The sequence below is a fragment of the Herpailurus yagouaroundi genome, unplaced genomic scaffold (genome assembly GCF_014898765.1).
Source record: "Herpailurus yagouaroundi ecotype Mexico unplaced genomic scaffold, PumYag 28, whole genome shotgun sequence".
In the NCBI taxonomy this organism is placed as follows: domain Eukaryota; kingdom Metazoa; phylum Chordata; class Mammalia; order Carnivora; family Felidae; genus Herpailurus; species Herpailurus yagouaroundi.
The window spans coordinates 147022297-147039790 of NW_024412376.1; the positions used below are offsets into that span (position 1 = coordinate 147022297).

The 17494-nt window shown below is 40.3% G+C and overlaps 1 protein-coding gene across 3 annotated transcripts in view; it reads right to left on the minus strand.

The window, feature by feature from the left end:
- Nucleotides 1-16093, minus strand: part of STIM2 (stromal interaction molecule 2) — a 150710-nt gene extending 134617 nt beyond the window's left edge. The window contains exon 1 of one of the 3 annotated variants that reach the window (XM_040486239.1): nucleotides 15470-16093. In XM_040486239.1, coding sequence (XP_040342173.1) covers nucleotides 15470-15896 — 427 coding nt within the window. In that variant the 5' untranslated portion in view covers nucleotides 15897-16093. Of the gene's footprint in view, nucleotides 1-15130; nucleotides 15372-15469 lie in introns of those variants that run through there. The other 2 variants (XM_040486248.1, XM_040486256.1) reach the window with 2 other exon arrangements.
- Nucleotides 16094-17494: the final 1401 nt, after the last annotated feature.

The following is a 17494-nucleotide window of genomic DNA, read 5'->3' on the forward strand; positions in this document are numbered from 1 at the left end:
TTTACTGACTGAACAAATATCTGGAATGGACCTTGAGAGATGGGAGATGACACTCTAGTTTGAGAGAAACATGCAAGCAATGGACTAAGGGAGACAATGAGGTGTATTCAAAGAACAAGGCGTAGTCTAATTTTGCTGGAGTATATTTATGACATACAAAAGATAATCAAGGAGTTTGTGCCCACTCTGAACTTGAATAGAAAAATGAGGGAAAGATCAAATGTAACTCCAAGAAATTGTGTTTGATTGATTAGAAAAACAGTGGCACCATTAAAAGAAATACAAAGTTAAAAAAAAAGAAAAAAAGAGGGGAGAGGGAATCAGGTAAAGAAAATATTTACTGAGCATTTTACTCCTTGTTAAGCACTTCAAATCCACTATTTTAATCTTCACAACAATCCTGTGAGGTACTTATATTCCCAGTTTACAAATGAGGCAAAAGAGATCACAATACTTCCCCCAAACTCACAAAGCGAATTAGTTAATCTGTCATTCCCTCCCTTCTCCTTTCCTAAGAGAACCTCCATTTTGTTCAAATATATAGGGTACTAACGTGCTCAGGAAAGTGGGCCACTCCCCCAGTCCTAGGAGAATGAAACACGATTGTTCTAAAAAGGGAAATCCTTGTCTACTAACCCAGACTTGACATAGGAGACCTGAGAAGAAACATTTTGAGGGCTTCTGGGAAAGACTTTCCTACTTGCACTAGCCATTGTGGAGGTCACTAGGGACCCAGAAGTCACCAATCTAAGAGCTGTCACTGATTCTTCCCTTTGTCTCACTGCTGTTTCCCAATCCATCAGCAAGCCAAATCAATTCTAATTCCAGAATACCTTGCTAACCCCTCCTCTTCTCCTATCATCCTAGTCAAAGCCATTAGTAATTCTCAACTAGACTACTAATAACTACTTTCCTATGCAATCTCCTTTTGGTGACTCTTGCTCCCAACAATTCATCCCCCAAACAGTAGCCAAATAAATCCTTTAAATGTAAATTATGGAGCAACTGAAACACTTGTGCTCTGATGGTGGGGCTGTAAAATGGGATAACCACCATGGAAAACAGTATGAGGTTCCTCAAAAGACAAAAAATAGAATTACCATATGACCCAGCAATCCCATATTGAATCCCATTTTGAATATATATATACAAAAGACTTGAAAGCACAGTCTCAAAGAGATATTTGCACACCCATGTTCACAGCAACACTACTCACAACAGCCAAAAGGTAGGAGCAACCCCAGTGTCCACTGGCAGACAAATGGATATAAAAAATGTGGCACATACATGCAATGGAGTATCATTTAGCCTTGAAGAAGGAAGGAAATCTTGCCACATGCTACAACATGGACGAACACTGAGGACATTAAGCTAAGTCAAAGCTAGTCACGATAAAATAAAGACTATATGATTCTACTTACACTGAGGTATCTAAAGTAGTCAAATTCATAGAAACCGAAAGCAGAATGAAGGTCCCAGAGACTGTGAGGAACTACTGTTTGATGGTGTGGAAGGACAGACTCCACTTTAAAGCTTCAGCTTCCACTTTCCTTTCTAATTAATGAACTCAAACTCAGCCAGAAGGGGCAACTGTTTCCAGCAGTTGCTAGTAAAATACAACAGAACAACTGACATTCGGACCATAAAACTGCTGGTATGAACTTCATGAAGACAGAACGGTTAACTAATGCATACCAAGAATAGTTTCATTTGATAGCACCAATAAAGTAGTCGATTAGAGAATAATCAAAAGCAGCTCAACCGGTTAGCACCAATGAACATTTTCTTCCGTTCTTCTATGTCTAAGTGATGTAATTACCTTCTTCTTTCTCATAAAAACCCCTTGCTTTCCCCCACATGAGCAGGACACTTCTCCAGCTGCTACGTGAATCTGCGCTCCCTAAATTACCAATTCTATGGCCCCAAATAAAAGTTCTTTGTTTCTTCTTCAGTTTGCCTCCTTTTCCTGATTGAAATTTAACGGAGTTTTCAGTTTTGCAAGATTAAAAACTTCTGGAGATCTGTTTCACAACACTGTGGATATACTTAACACTACTGAATTTGCACACTTTAAAATGGTTAAGGGGCACCTGGGTAGCTCTGTCCGTTAAGCGTCCAATTCTCCGTTTCAGCTCAGGTCATTGTCTCACCTGGATCGAGCCCCGCATATGTCTCTGTGCTGACATCGAGGGGCCTACCTGGGATTCTCTCTCTCCCTCTGCCCTTCCCCAGCTTACACACACATGCTCTCAAAACAAATAAATAAAACTTTTTAAAAAATGGTTAAAATGGTAAACTGTGTGTTACATGTCTTTTCCATAATAATTCCAGGGCAAAAAAAAAAAACAAAACACTAACAACCTCCCCTCAAAAAAGGAATTATAAACTACTCTCCTTAAAATGCTTCAACTGCTTCCTATCACCCACTGAATAAACCCCAAACATGGTCTATGAAGCTCTGTATCATCTGGCCCTTCCCACTGGGACAGCCAGATCAAACACTTCTCTCCCTCTTCCTCAAGATGCTCAGTCAAAATGATACTTTTGCTTCTTCAAATAATTCAAATTCTTTCTTGCCTCCTGGTCTTTGTCCATGCTACTACCATTTCGTGGAATGCTATTACCCAACTCTTCACAGATTTGGCTCCTGACCCTTCAGATGTCCCCTTAAATGTCACCTTCTCAGAAGCCCTTCCTAACCAGCCTACCTAAATTAGTAGGTGTCCCTACACCATCCACATTATTTTCTATCTTGGGCCTCTTTTGTTCCTTGATAGCATTTCTCACAAGTTAAAAACATTTTTTTTTTCCCTATACTCCCAAATGAAATGCAAGCTCCATGGGGACCTTAAAGATTTTATCTGATATTTCAACTGCAAAATGCATTAAATCTTTTAATCTTACAAAAAGGTAAAAAAAATCATTTAAGCCAATGACACAATTCTTTAAAAATCCCACAGTACTCCTCAATCTCAATCTCCATACTTAGTTACATACATACATACATTCAAAGCTCAGATCATTAATGGTTATTTAGATCATAGATGTGACTCAAACTATGTCTTCAAATTTTTTAACGCAACATAAAACATCTTAACAATACTCAACATATCACAGCACATTTCTACAACTATCCTACATCTTTATCTATAGGTTAAAAAAAAAAAAGCCAACAACTGAATACTCAGATCTGCCAGACCCTGTTCTAAGCACTTTACACAGATTAACTCATGTAATCGTCAAATCACTTTAGAGATAAGGACATTTAGGCACTGTAATATTGTAATTTATAAGAAATGTATGTATTTGGTCACGGAGATGACCAAAATAAATATTCATACATGTCTGGTCTTTGTGCACAGTTTCCAAACTTGGCTCACAGTTCCCAAAACCCACGGAACTTCCTGATGGATAAGAGCAAAGGGAGCATCTTTTATATTTGGGCTCTTGTTTCCTGTTCTGAAAAAGCTTCAGAGCTATAAAGGTGAAAGGAGTGTCTTATTATTCATAACCAACCCTTCCCACTACAACTGGGCTTAGGTTACTGAAGGCGAATTTTGCAAAGCACCTAAAGGATGGGGTTAGCTGCCAGAGGAACCATATTCTGCTCGAATGTAGATTTGGAACTTTCAGTCCCACCCTGATTTCTAAGGAGGAGGGAGGGGTTGGTTGAATCAATCCCCAACGGCCACTGAGTTCATCAATCATACCTATATAATGAAAACCCAATGTCTCCATAAAAACCCAAAAGGGGGTTCAGACAGCTTCCACTCTGGGGAAACAGAACGCTTCCATGTGCCATTACCCAGAGCCCCAAACTCCAGGAGGACAAAAGCTCCTCTGTTTGAGATTTTGTCCTAGGTATCTCATCTGCTGCTGATCTGTACCTTTTAACATTCTTTGTAATAAATTAGTAATCTAGTAAGTAAATGGGTTTCCTGAGTTCTGTGAGCCACTCTAGCAAACTAAATGAACCCAAATACGGGGTCATGGGAACCTCTGATTTACAGGTCAATCAGAAGCATAGGTAACAACCTGGGCTTGTGACTGGCTTCTGAAGTGGAGAGTAGTCTTGTGGGACTGAGACTTCTAACCTGTGGAATCTGATTCTATCTGCACGTAGATAGTGTCAGAATTGCAACGAATTCTCAGACACATGCTGGTGTCTGAGAACTGCTTGTTGGTATGGGCGAGTCTCCCCACACACATTGGAATTGGGTCCAGGAACCCTTTTTAGGCATGAATAGATTAAATCACCTACCGCGAATTACAAAACCACTGTCAGACTGGGACTGCCCAAGAAATCCTGCTCTAGTCTAGAGGCCATGCTCCTAATCTCACTGTACAAAACTGGGAGCAGACTTGTGACCCAGGTAAAAGTTCAAGATATGAAATGTTATGCTTCTTAAAAATGACACTCCAGGGGCGCCTGGGTGGCGCAGTCGGTTGGGCGTCCGACTTCAGCCAGGTCACGATCTCGCGGTCCGTGGGTTCGAGCCCCGCGTCGGGCTCTGGGCTGATGGCTCAGAGCCTGGAGCCTGTTTCCGATTCTGTGTCTCCCTCTCTCTCTGCCCCTCGCCCGTTCATGCTCTGTCTCTCTCTGTCCCGAAAATGAATGGACGTTGAAAAAAAAAATTAAAATAAATAAATAAATAAATAAATAAATAAAATGACACTCCATCCTTACAGCATATTCATTAAAACAAACCACAAATAGGAATTACCCACTTAATGAGGATACCAATTTTTTTCTAATTTCTAGAAATCATATATCTTAAATTAGTATTTTTTAAGATTTCAGAATACTAAATGCAAAATTTTAAGAACTAAAAAGCTGGCTATTTACCAAAAATGAATGAAAAATAAACTCATAATGTTCTTTAGACAATAAAGACCAAGAATTTAAAATTAATCAGAATGTTTAATTCTGCTGTATCATCAGCCTCATTTCCTAATTCCCCTCTAATCATACACTGTGCTTTATCATACAGATCTTTGGCACTGGAGGATTTTTAAGATATAAACTATTTGAGACCACTCCTAAATCTCCATTATATGTAGTAATCTATGGAGGTGATGATAACCTCACCAGGATTCTAAAGGATTAAATAAGATAAAATACAAACATGCCGGGCATAAACATGAATCCCACATGCAAATATGGATGGTGGTACACTACAGGCAGGAGGACCGTTGCATTTTAGGTATTTGGTAATTCACAATCTCCATGTAACATTCTCAAATGGCAATGTCTATGATAAATGTCATTCCCTACTCAGCTTCCTCCTCTCACACTGCTATACTTTTCTCTATGTGACAAATTCTCACGCATTCCCAGTGAGTTATCTACTGTGGAAAAAAAAAATCTTCATTAATAGCCCACCTCTCCACATCAAAATGAGTAAGTAACTCCATCTCTGTAATTCTATTAAATATAGCCCTTATGCCCTTATACTCTTGTTACAATGTATTATCACCCTTTAAAAGGGGTATCTCCTCCTAGAACACAAGGCAAGGTCAACAACGTATTAATCTTTTCTTTTTTTTTTAACGTCTATTTAATTTTGAGAGAGAGACAGAGTGTGAGCAGGGGAGGGGCAGAGAGAGAAGAGAGGGAGACACAGAATCTGAAGAAGGCTCCAGGCTCTGAGCTGTCAGCACACAGCCCGACGTGGGGCTCGAACTCACGAGCCATGAAATCATGACCTGAGCCCAAGTCAGACGCTTGAATGACTGAGCCATCCAGGCGTCCCAACAACTTATTAATCTTAACATTCGAAACACCAACCTTGGTGACTGGAACATTACAGTCACTGAAGTATCTTGTTTGTTTGTTTGCTTGTTAGTGAAGCATAAAATACCAAAGAGCAAACAAAAAAGAACTGTATTTATTTACATCACACCTTGTTCCAAAGAAGGAAGAAGGCTTATTTTCAATACTGCAAATGTGTAACAAAAAACTTCTAAGAAATATTCTAATGATATTTTTAGTAAATGCAGTAATGCTACTAGATAAGCTACCACAGCAGTTTCCTTTTAAAAAACAAATACAATATTAATACTTATTTTTTTAGATTATGCAATCTACTCTTGGGCAATTTTAAAGTTTACATTGTTCTTGCAATGATAAAAATGGTCAATTTCAGCATCTTTATATCCCCAGTTCCTTGCATCATATCTGGCATAAAACAGTCACTTAATTATGTTAAAAGCTTTATGTACACACACACACACACACAGATTCACCATAGTCTGACTTTCTGATTTTATACTTCTTTTAAGGATCTATTTCAACAGACCTAGAACCAAAGACTGGATGCACATCACAGGAGATGTTTTAAAAAGCAAATTCATAAAATAGCAGAGTACCTATACCCATAGATGAACAAAGATTTAAAGCAGATTTTTTTTTTAATTTGGTATACAGAAATACAGAAGAAAGAAATATCAAAGATTAACAGTTTGAATGCGTGTGACAAAGCAGAAAGAATTGCTGAAGATGAAAGTAGGGAACCAGGAAAAATTACATACTTATCATACATGAAAAGTCAGAGGATTATTGCTGGAAAACAGGAATAAAGGAGGATTAAGACTATTTACTCAGCATCAGATTTTCTTTTTAATGTTTATTTATTTTGAGAGGGAGAGAGAGTGCAAGCAGGAAGGGGCAGAGAGAGAGGGAGAGAATCCCAAGCAGGCTCCATGCTATCAGCACAGAGCCAGATGTGGGACTTGATCCCACCAACCATGAGATCAGGACCTGAGCCAAAATCAAGAGTCAGATGTTCAACTGACTGAGCCACCCAGATGCCCCTCAACACCAGATATTTTTACAAAGGGACGAAAATACCTGCACAATAACATGGGTCTGTGAAATGTCCTGTATGGTAAATAGCAGATAAAAATTTCCAGTAAGGGTTTAAAAAACCTTTTTAACTTACTGAGAATCATTTAACAAACAACTACAAATCATTTTCATTACCCAAGGGGTTTGTGATAAGGTTGTTTAGTATTTCTTTTAATGTTTATTTACTTGTTCTGAGAGAGAGAAAAAGTATGAATGGGGGAGGGGCAGAGGGAGAGGGAGAGGGAGAAAGAAAGGGAGGGAGGGAGGGAGGGAGGGAGGGAGAGAGAGAGAGAGAGAGAGAGAGAGAGAATCCCAAGCAGGCTCAGTGCTGTCAGCACAGATCTCAGGAACTGTGAGTTCATGACCTATGCCAAAATCAAGAGTCAGACTCTTAACTGACTAAGCCACCCAGGTACCCTGGGTTGTTCAGTATTTTTAAATCACACAAATCAGACTCACTCCAATTATTTTTACAATTCAAAACCCAGTATTTAATTCAATAAAGTCATTTTTGAAGTGTTTCAGTTCCACATAATGGCAAGTTCAGGAAGAACAAAGAAAGGGGTAGAGAAAGTGAGAACCACCAGAAGGAAAATAAGTTAAACAGAGGCCAAGAGCCATAAGCAAATTCATTTTGCAAGAAACACTGGGACAGATACAGATGCTTGGGTGCTGAGATGAATGTTAGTCCAGCGGACTACTCTGTGGTTCTGGGGTGAGGGGAATTACCACCAGGTAAAGAGAACACTAAATGGTTACTATTTAACACTCTACAACTAATCTTAGCCTTTATCCCAAAGTTGTTTCACTTTAAACTGTATGACTAAGGAAGCCTAGCAGAAAGGAAATTACTCTCAGGACTGCAGCCACCATGGTTGTGCAGTATCACCTCAAGAGCCAAATGAAATAAAGCCAAGTCAAATCAATCATTGGCTTGGGGTTTCCTATCCCCAATTTAGAACTTTCCTAGTAATGAAGTTCTCTGAGAAGGAAATGTTCAGCTAGATGAGAGGAACACAAGATTGAGGACAGAGACAGGAGAGAACCACCCTTAAAATTAGCAACAGTAAAACCAGTGAAGGAAAACAGTTACTGAAGGTAGGATTAGAAAGTGTCAAGAAGGACTGAGTTATCTAATATCTACTAACATAAAGACCTAGAAGGATAAGGAAATGAAGAAATCATTTAGATTTGGCATTTGAAATCATCACCTAAGGATCAAGCTTAAAATTCACATGCAAAATTCAAAAGTTAATTTTGAAACAAATAATATGCCAGTACTCCAAGATACTGCTATTTACAGATGGTTGGGGTGGGGAAGTTCAATTTTGATGCAATATAGTATTAAGTCAACCTGGAAACAGTTATCCTTTATTAAGGAACAAACGTGCACTTTAAAATATGGAGTACTGAAAAGCCATATAGAAACAACTTTGTAAATCATATAAGTCCAATCACATATAAAAATAATTTTTATTTTAACTAGGCACATTTGAAATACAGGCACTATACAACACTGTTTCACCTCTTGCATATTTTCAAGGACTTGCACCAATTTAAGTCATTCTACAAACACTAGGGTGTTTAAAAGTCAAAGGCAATTTTTTAGGGCGCCTGGATAGCTCAGTCAGTTAAGCGTCCGACTCTTGATTTTCGGCTCAGGTCATGATCTCACCGTCGTGAGATCGGGCCCTGAATCAGACTTCACAGTGAGTGTGGACCCAGCTTGAGATTCTCTCTCTCCTTGCTCTCTGCCCCTCCTCCCCCAAAATAAACAAACATTAAAAAAGAAAAAAAGTAAAAGGTAATTTTTTTGTTTCTTAGACTTCTTCTAGATTCCTTCCTAACAATAAAGCAAATTTTTACAAAATTTTCTCTAAACATCTCATAACCATAATTTCATGATTTAAACTCTCAAAACCTTTACTTCAATGCAGCTTCCTAACTGACCTCTTCATTCAGCTCTATTAACTCCTCACTTCCATCTGCCCAGACTTCACTTTCTCAAACAGAGATCATGTCAGTCTCATGTTGAAAAACCACTGCTTCCTAACCCGACCAGAAAACAGATTTATTCCTCTTAAGTTTATGAACAAAACACGCAAAGATCAAAATACCTTTTTAAACCTTTGGTTTTACCTTAATATTTAAATCTGCATTCTCCATAACATGTGCATGTTGGGTAATGTTAAATGCTAGTCACTAATGATTAAACACTGAAAGTTTGTTTTCCGTTTAAACAATCTAGTAAAACCAGTATGCTAAGAAAATGTGTAATTTCAGGGGCGCCTCAGTTAAGCCTCCAACTTCGGCTCAGGTCATGATCTCATGTTCCATGTGTTCGAGCCCCACATAGGGCTCTGTGCTGACAGCTCGGATCCTGGAGTCTGCTTCAGATTCTGCGTCTCCCTCTCTCTCTGCCCCTCCCCTGCTGGTGCTCTTTCTCTCTCTCTCAAAAATAAAATAAAATTAAATTTTAAAAAAATTTTTAATAAAAAAAGAAAACATATAATTTCCCATACTCCTGAACTGGTTGAGTACCGCAGTTTTAAATGTGCTGGCATTTCAATACAAAGGGTATAAACTAAGGAATATTAAAGCCCTTGATAATTTGGCCCAAATCTTCTTTCTCTTTGCATTTCCCACTACTGTACATACACCCTATGCTGAACTCCAAATAAAACTATTAATTTAATCCTGGGGCGCCTGGGTGGCTCAGTCGGTTAAGTGTCCGACTTCGGCTCAGGTCATGATCTCGCAGTCCGTGAGTTCAAGCCCTGCGTCGGGTTCTGTGCTCACAGCTCAGAGCCTGGAGCCTGTTTCAGATTCTGTGTATCCCTCTCTCTCTGACTCTCCCCCATTCATGCTCTCTCTCTGTCTCAATAAATAAACGTTTAAAAAAAAAAAAACTATTAATTTAATCCTTATTCTTGCATATGCCTTCTTCCAGAAAGCTCTTTCACTCATCGCCACAAGAAGTCGCTATCAAGGTCCCACTCAAACTCTACCCTCCTACTTTCCCTAACATTTTACAGTCTGTTATGGTACTAATCACAGTCTCTCTCATTATATTTAGTTGTGTGTATAAGAATGCATATAACATACCAGCTAAGAATCAAAGCTTTGAAAGCAACGAAACTCAGGTCAACCTCTGACTCTGCTATTTATTAAATATAACCTTGGGCAAGTTACTTAAGATCATCCTCCAAAGGTTTCCTCATCTTTTATATGAAGATTGTAGCAGGTTATCTCCAACAGGATTAACCTCAGAATCAAAAATAGTGATGTATGTAAATCATTGAGTCCAATACTGACAACTAGTAACAGTTTAGTAAACATATCTATTATTCCCAATAGGCACAACTCATTATCCTACTCTTGTTTGTATTCTTTCCCATTCCTATTATGCGGTATTCTGCACGTGCTTAATAAGTGCTTGGCTGATAAAATCTGATAGATCTTAATAAAATAAGGTCCAAATTCCAGTGAATATCAAAAATGGCTTACTAATCATACCATTAACTGTTTAACATTAGCTTAACCAGTTTATACTTTAGCTACCATATACATAGATACAGATCTCCAACCACCATTTTAAAGTATTCTACACTGCATTGCCAATATCCAAAATGCTTGATAATAGTTACTCAGAAGTCTAAATTAATCTAAAAACTTTAGCATGTATCCAACCGCCAAGAAAGCCCTTAGCAAATTAAGGAATTTCTATGTGGATACTCCTATTGCTAAAGCTACGCCAAATCCCAAACCCATTTTTCCAATTGGTCCTCTAAGTTACCCCGAGGCAGGGAATTCCCTCAAGAGCCCAATCAGGTCTGCCGTGGTATTCTCAAGAAAAGTACAAGGGATGCAATATTTCCAGATCAGTAAGATTACTAATTCTTAAATGTTCAGAAGAGACTATATCAAAAAACAAATGAGTAGATTCTTTAATCCTATAGTTAGCTAGAGAACAAAACAAAACAAAAAGAAAAGAAAGGAAAAGAAGAAAGGAAAACCCCTACAGCAAGGCCAAAGACTGATAAAGAAAAGGACTAGTAATGAGAACTACCTGGGAAGGCAAAAGAGAATGCAAATATAGCAGAAGACCCAGTAATCCAAAGGTGGCTTCATAAGCTAAATATAAGCTAAATTCGGAAAGAGCAATTTCACAAAAAGAGGAACAACATTTTCTAGTACTATGTAAACTACACTGTAAGTTTAACCACTGTCACAATGTAAACATTAGCACTATAAATTCATTGTAAATAATACTCCTCAAAGCAACATGTACGTAACTATACTCAAGCCAATACCAATAAAAAAAAAAAGAAAAAAGAAAAAAAGAAAAAGGTGACATTTGCTACGTAAATGTCAGGCATTCAAGGTGAGATACTTAAAAGTGAACCTTAAGATTTTACAATGATAATCATATTTATGTAAAGTATTTTCATCTAAATTAACGAAAGCCCCACTACATAGATGTGTTTAACACTGAGTAAAGTGGCGCTTTCTAAATCGTATTCCTTCAAATTAAGAATACTTTAAGTTTTCACTGAAATTTTAATACTTCCAAGAAACATTTTAAAATGTGTTTTACATTCCTAATAACATACCAAACTAGTGACAAGTATTAAAGTAAACCTTTATACAGGCACTGAAGAAAGTGGCATTAACTCATCTTTAGAAAACGACAGAAACAAATATTTCCGAAGCTAAAATTCGTTTTAAAAAATTCTGAAACTGGGGCGCCTGAGTGGCTCAGTCGGGTAAGCGTCCAACTTCAGCTCAGGTCATGATCTTGCGGTTTGCGAGTTCCAGCCCCGCATCAGGCTCTGTGCTGACAGCTCAGAGCCTGGAGCCTGCTTTGGATTCTGTGCCTCGCTCTCTCTCTACCCCTCCCCTGCTCACACTATGTCTCTCTCTGTCTCAAAAAATAAACAAAACGTTAAAAAAAAATTTTTTTTAATTCTGAAACAAGTAACTACATATAAGAAAATATGTTTTAAATGTGTCAATTACAGTTGACCCTTAAGCTCTGTCGGTTTAAACTTTGTGGATCCACTTATATACAGATTTTTTTTTATAAATACAGTACAGCATTGTAAATGTATTTTCTCTTATGATTTTATTAATTACACTTTCTTTTCTCTAACTTACTTTAAGAATCAGTACATAATACAAAACATGAAATATGTGTTAATTGTTTACATTAGGCTTCCTCAACAGTAGGCTTTAGTAGCTAAGTTTTGGAGGAGTCAAAAATTATACTAGGATTTTTAACTGTAGACATCAGCATTCCTAACCCTGCTGCTCAAGGGTCAACTGAATTCTGTATATTTTGCCAGAATAAAAAACTGTGTTCCATATACATATATATGTGTGTGTGTGTGTAAATATATACATATATGTAAATATATGTACATACGTGTGTGCGTGTATGTATACACACACATATATATACATGACACATTTGAGTGTATTTCTTGCCTTTCATAAACTATTTCTCAGAGACCATATCCAGATGAGATCAATTATTCTCTACTGTGATCAATTCATTGATTCTAAATGTGTTACGCAAAAAAAAAAAAAAAAAATGTTTTGAATTATTAAAGCACTGCCTTAAATGGTAATCAACAAACTCTTAGTCACCAAGCCCTAACCTGCTTTAAATTTCAATCACTTACAAAGCAAGGGCCCTATATCCCCATATATAACCTTTATTTCACAATAGTATAAATATTGGTTTCACCTCATCCAAACATTTTTGCAAAATCCTGAAAATGTTATATAGAAAAGAAAAATACAAACGGATATTCATTATGACGGTAAGTCTGTTTATTTTGATGATTTCTCAGTCTCTGTAAGAACACTTGCTTGCTCAAAACGAAATATGCAATAGATGTCTTAAAGGTAATTTATTCTTAGGATACACTAAACCTCAAAAATAAAACTGAGAGGGAAACATCAGTGGAAAAGAATGCTTTCTACATTTTATTAGTAAGAGGCAAACTCTTACAACGTCCCTAAAGAACCAAACTGTAGCGGAAAAGAGAAGATGTGATTTGGACTGTCATTTTCAGAGCTATTAAGAAAATTCACAGTTAAATGACAATTTTAATACAGAGCCAGAGAACATTCTTCTCTCAGAATTCTTTCAAGAATTGTCCACTTTCAAAATTCACATGTAGCTACGTTTTATTACTAATGCTCTCTACCCCTTTTCTCTCCATTAACACTACCCAGAATGTAGTTAACAGTAATTTTTAAGTACAGGCTATGATTCTACTTCCTAAAGTATACATCAGCAACAATCTATTATGTTCTGGGTCTAGCACAACATTTACAAGTGGAAACCATAAACGAAAGTGCTATTCATATAATCAGAAGAATAGGAAGGAGCCCTATAGAGAGCATATACGTAGTTCAGAGAAATTTTCAATATGCTCCAACTTTATTACAGACCTTCAATTTACCACTTTCCAGATACCAGTGCTATTGACTATATTTAAATAAACTAATGACCACAATTTAACTTGCACATTGTGTAGTCTGATTATTTTAAACTTTAAATGGAAATGTTTAACTTGTTAAAAATCAATACTCCAACAAAGGAAAAGAACATTAAAAATAAACTCCATAATTAATACTATTTTTGTAAACTTATTTTAAAGCACCACAGCACAAACCCATTTTGTGCGATGCACCAGACTTTTTATCCAATAAGAATCACCTTTCCTTTTTCACAATGCCATAAACAACTCAGAGAAATTTAAATCTTCAAAAAGGATTATAAACAGCTAATTAAAATAAAATTCCATCTGCAGTAATTTCCTTGATATAATCTACATTATACTTTATGTATAATTGTACATTATACTGTTACTGGTTAAAAAATACTAAATTTTCTGAATTATATGCCCTTCTACCAATTACATATTGATAAAAACATTAGCCAATTATTTATTAAACAAACCCTTCTGCTCAAGAAACCAAGCATCACACTGCTATGCCTTTTAGAAGCCCCAATATTTCTGCTCCCTCCCTTACTGCATGAGGCATTAAACCTTCAGAATCAGTTTTATCTCCCCACTTTCTTTAACCTTCACGATTATAGTTTTATCTGGCTACTTTCCTAATAATCACTGTTCTTCATTTTTATCTGCCACATCTGTATCTCGAGAATAAAGACTATTCAAGCCTCAGATTATTCCAAATATCCTCCCAAACCATATCGCGGTCCTAATACTGAGCATCTGTAATCATTGTCTCCAAATTACCCAGTGACAGGTTTGAGGTTTCCAGTTTCCTTTAGAGGAGCTTGCTAGGTCTCAGGGTAAAGCAAGCAAGTTAAATATTCTGCCCATTATGTTCCATACAACTACAAAGCACGTAACGGAGCTTACCAACACCCTCCTCTCTAAAATAGCAAACACCCTGTCATAGAACGCAGAGAATAGCTGCTTTGCTCCAAAGAATATAGCTCTTGAGCACTTCTCAGAGCAGCTGCTAGTAACTTTCAGACGCCTGCTGGACTATCACTTTGGTTAAATTAATGATGGGTCATCTTGTTCCACTTTACTTTTTCCTTTTTAGTCTTGCATTCAATGCAGAAAAGCTGCGGATTACTTTTAAAAATAAAGTACAATAAATAAATAAATAAACATTACTTCGGCTGCACTACTTTTCCAAAAGAAATCATTTCAAGATCCCTACATCATTACCTAAACCATGCAGACCACTTGTACATGCCACTGGAAAGCTTTAAAAGGATCCTATTTTCTACCTATCCTTACCCAACACGTTCGCAAGTTTTCAGTAATTTCGAGAACGTTCTGTATTACAAAGGTGCTGATGCACTCAATCAGAACTGTTTTTGCTCAAATACAAGCCCCGAATACGCTGCACTTGATAAATTTTAAGTATGTTTCTGGTTACCTGAAGAGCTTTCTGGTGGCACCCTTTGTCACCCAGTGATGCTCCCACCAGCACATATTTCCCATCCTTTAAAACGTTCCTCCCACCCTTCAAAAAACACACATGAGACTTAGAGGTTTCCGCATACTAATATGGAACCACTCATACCACTAGGTATTATGGCTCTCAAAGAATCCTCTTTAGCAGCCTCCCCTGGGACACTATGCTCAGCGGGGCTTTGAACCTGTGAGACTCGCTGCCAGCTGCCTTTGCAAAAGCAGCACCGTAGGCCGACTCAATACCGCATTGCTGCTGCCGACTTTTTCTAGCAGCTTAAAAAAAAAAAAAAAAAAAAATTCAGCCCAGTACCCTGCAGACCCTGCTGGCTCTTCTGCAGCACGGAAGAGAAACCGCCGCATTGCTCAGCGTGGAACACCAGGGAACCCGACTGTAGGGCGGGGAAGCGAGTGCCGTCGAGAGGCTCTGTCGAGGGCGGGGTGTCGGCGGGGGGGGGGGGGGGGAAGGCGTCCGGACTGTAGGGGACCGCGACGAAGCAGCGGCCAAGGCGCGGGCGTCTGGGCGCCACGCTCTGCATCGCCCCGTGGCCGTCAAATAGCGGGGTCCCGGCAGGGGCCCCTCCCGGGGATGGGGGTCCCTCAGCAGCCGGACTCGTCCCGCCCGCCGCCCCCCACCCCCCCGGGCCCTCACCTGTCATGAGCGCCGGACTGTCGCCCGCCGCCGCAGCGGGAGAGGAGGCGGCTGCGGCGGCAGAGCCCGAGGCCCGCCGCCCGCCGAGGTGCCTGGACACCAGCTCGCATCCATCCGCCGCGCCGGCCACCAGCAGCCCAAGCACCAGTAGCGCAGCCCAATGCCACCGCCGCAGCCTGCCCGAGGCCGGGCCGGGCGTCGCGGCAGGATGAGGGCGCGGAGGAGGAGGAGCAGGGGGAAAGCGCAGCGGCGCTACGGCCGCCGGCCACTCGTCCGCCGGCCACTCGTCCGCTCCGCCAGGCGCTGCAGCCGCCGCCGGCGACTCCTCGGGCCGCCCCCGCCGCCTCGGACGCGAGCTCCTGCCGGGCGCCAGCCTGGTCCCCTCGGCACCGGCGGCCTCCGGAGCTCGGGTCCCGGCTGCGTTCATTGGTTCCGGTTATTTAAAAAAAAAAAAAAAAGGTGAGGGGCAGAAAGGTACGGCGTCTTCAGGCCGCGCGCGACACCCGCGCTCCTGCGGCGGCGAGACCGGGATCCGCTGCTCTGGCGCCTCTCAACACCAGCCCCAGCGCCCGCGCCACCGCCGCCGCGGCGCATCCCCCCGCCCTCTCCGGCCCGCGCCCGTCGTAGTACCACGCTCGGCCCCGACGCCTCCTCCCTCACACACTCGCACGCAGCATACCAATCCCCCGCCTCCTTCAGCCCCTCCACGGCGCAGGCGCGGCGCTGCTGTACTGCGCCTGCGCGGCGCCACGGCCCCGCCTCCAGGGGCGTTCCCGGGAGGACCGGAGTGCGGCGGGGAGGCAGTTAACGCTTTCGCTGAGCAGCTTAGTTTGAGGGTAGGAAGACGGGCATGCCCCCTCCCCCACTCACGGCCCCGCCCAGACAGGAGGCGGCGGGGGGGGTGGGGGGACCAAAGAGGCGGGACAAAGGAGTACTGACTTCCCAAATTGTTTGGGCGAGTTATAGGCATGTAGACGGTAACAAAAAATAATTGCATGGGTCGAAAAAACCTTATAATCAGAAACAGCGGCGTCTCTAGAATTTCAGTATAGGTGGGGCTTACAAGAAGCTAGCAATGTGGAAGTGGAGGTTAGCTTAGCGTAGTGTTTTATTTACCTAAAGCGCTTGCTACAAGCCCATGTGCCAGGCAGTGCTCGAAAGGCTTTGCAAATATACACATTGTAACTCTAAAAGTTATATAGTGGTATCGTTATCATCCCCATTGTACAAATGAGGCAACCCCAGCCCAGAGATGTTACCCCCAGGTCCCACAGCTGATAAATGGGAGACAGGGCCAGATTTAGCACCCCCGAATGGAAATACTGAAATGGATTGCTGTTGCCCCTGACTTTCCTATGTTCAAACATTTCCTGAATCACCACCTAGCTACTCCCACCTCACTAACAAGGATTCTTTGCTGTCAGTTTAATAAGTTTACAGAACGGTTGTTCAGACTTGGCTTTACCTACCTGAAACGAAGCAGAGCGCGCCTACACACACACACACACACACACACACACACACACACACACACACACGCATTCTCTTTCCCAAGAGCAAAAAGTTATCTAAAATTTTCAGGTACGGTTCTTAAGCATAAAGGTCCTGTTTCGTATTGGGTTTTCATTGTTGGGTTAGGGCTTCGATTTTGGTTTTTATTGGTTGGTTTGTTTTCTTAAGTCAAAAAGCTGCTCAAATTACACAATCTCCCAAAGAATTTCTTAGGCAATGTAGCCAATATAACCATGATTATCATTCACTGTGGAAGGGCAGATGCACTCTTCAGAAAAGAATCAAGAATTTCTTTGAAGCTAATCAATCTATCAACAATTATTTCTTGACAGACTTCTTGGGAACATAGTGTTTTAGGTGACAATTCTTCATAGGGCAACAGGGAGATTATATTTCCCCTGCTGAAAGGCACAGCAATCAAGTCACACATTTGCTGAGTGTCTACCAAAAGGAGAGAATTCTGCTGGAAGACTAGAAAAATATAAATAACAGTCTTGTTTTCTGCTCTCCAGA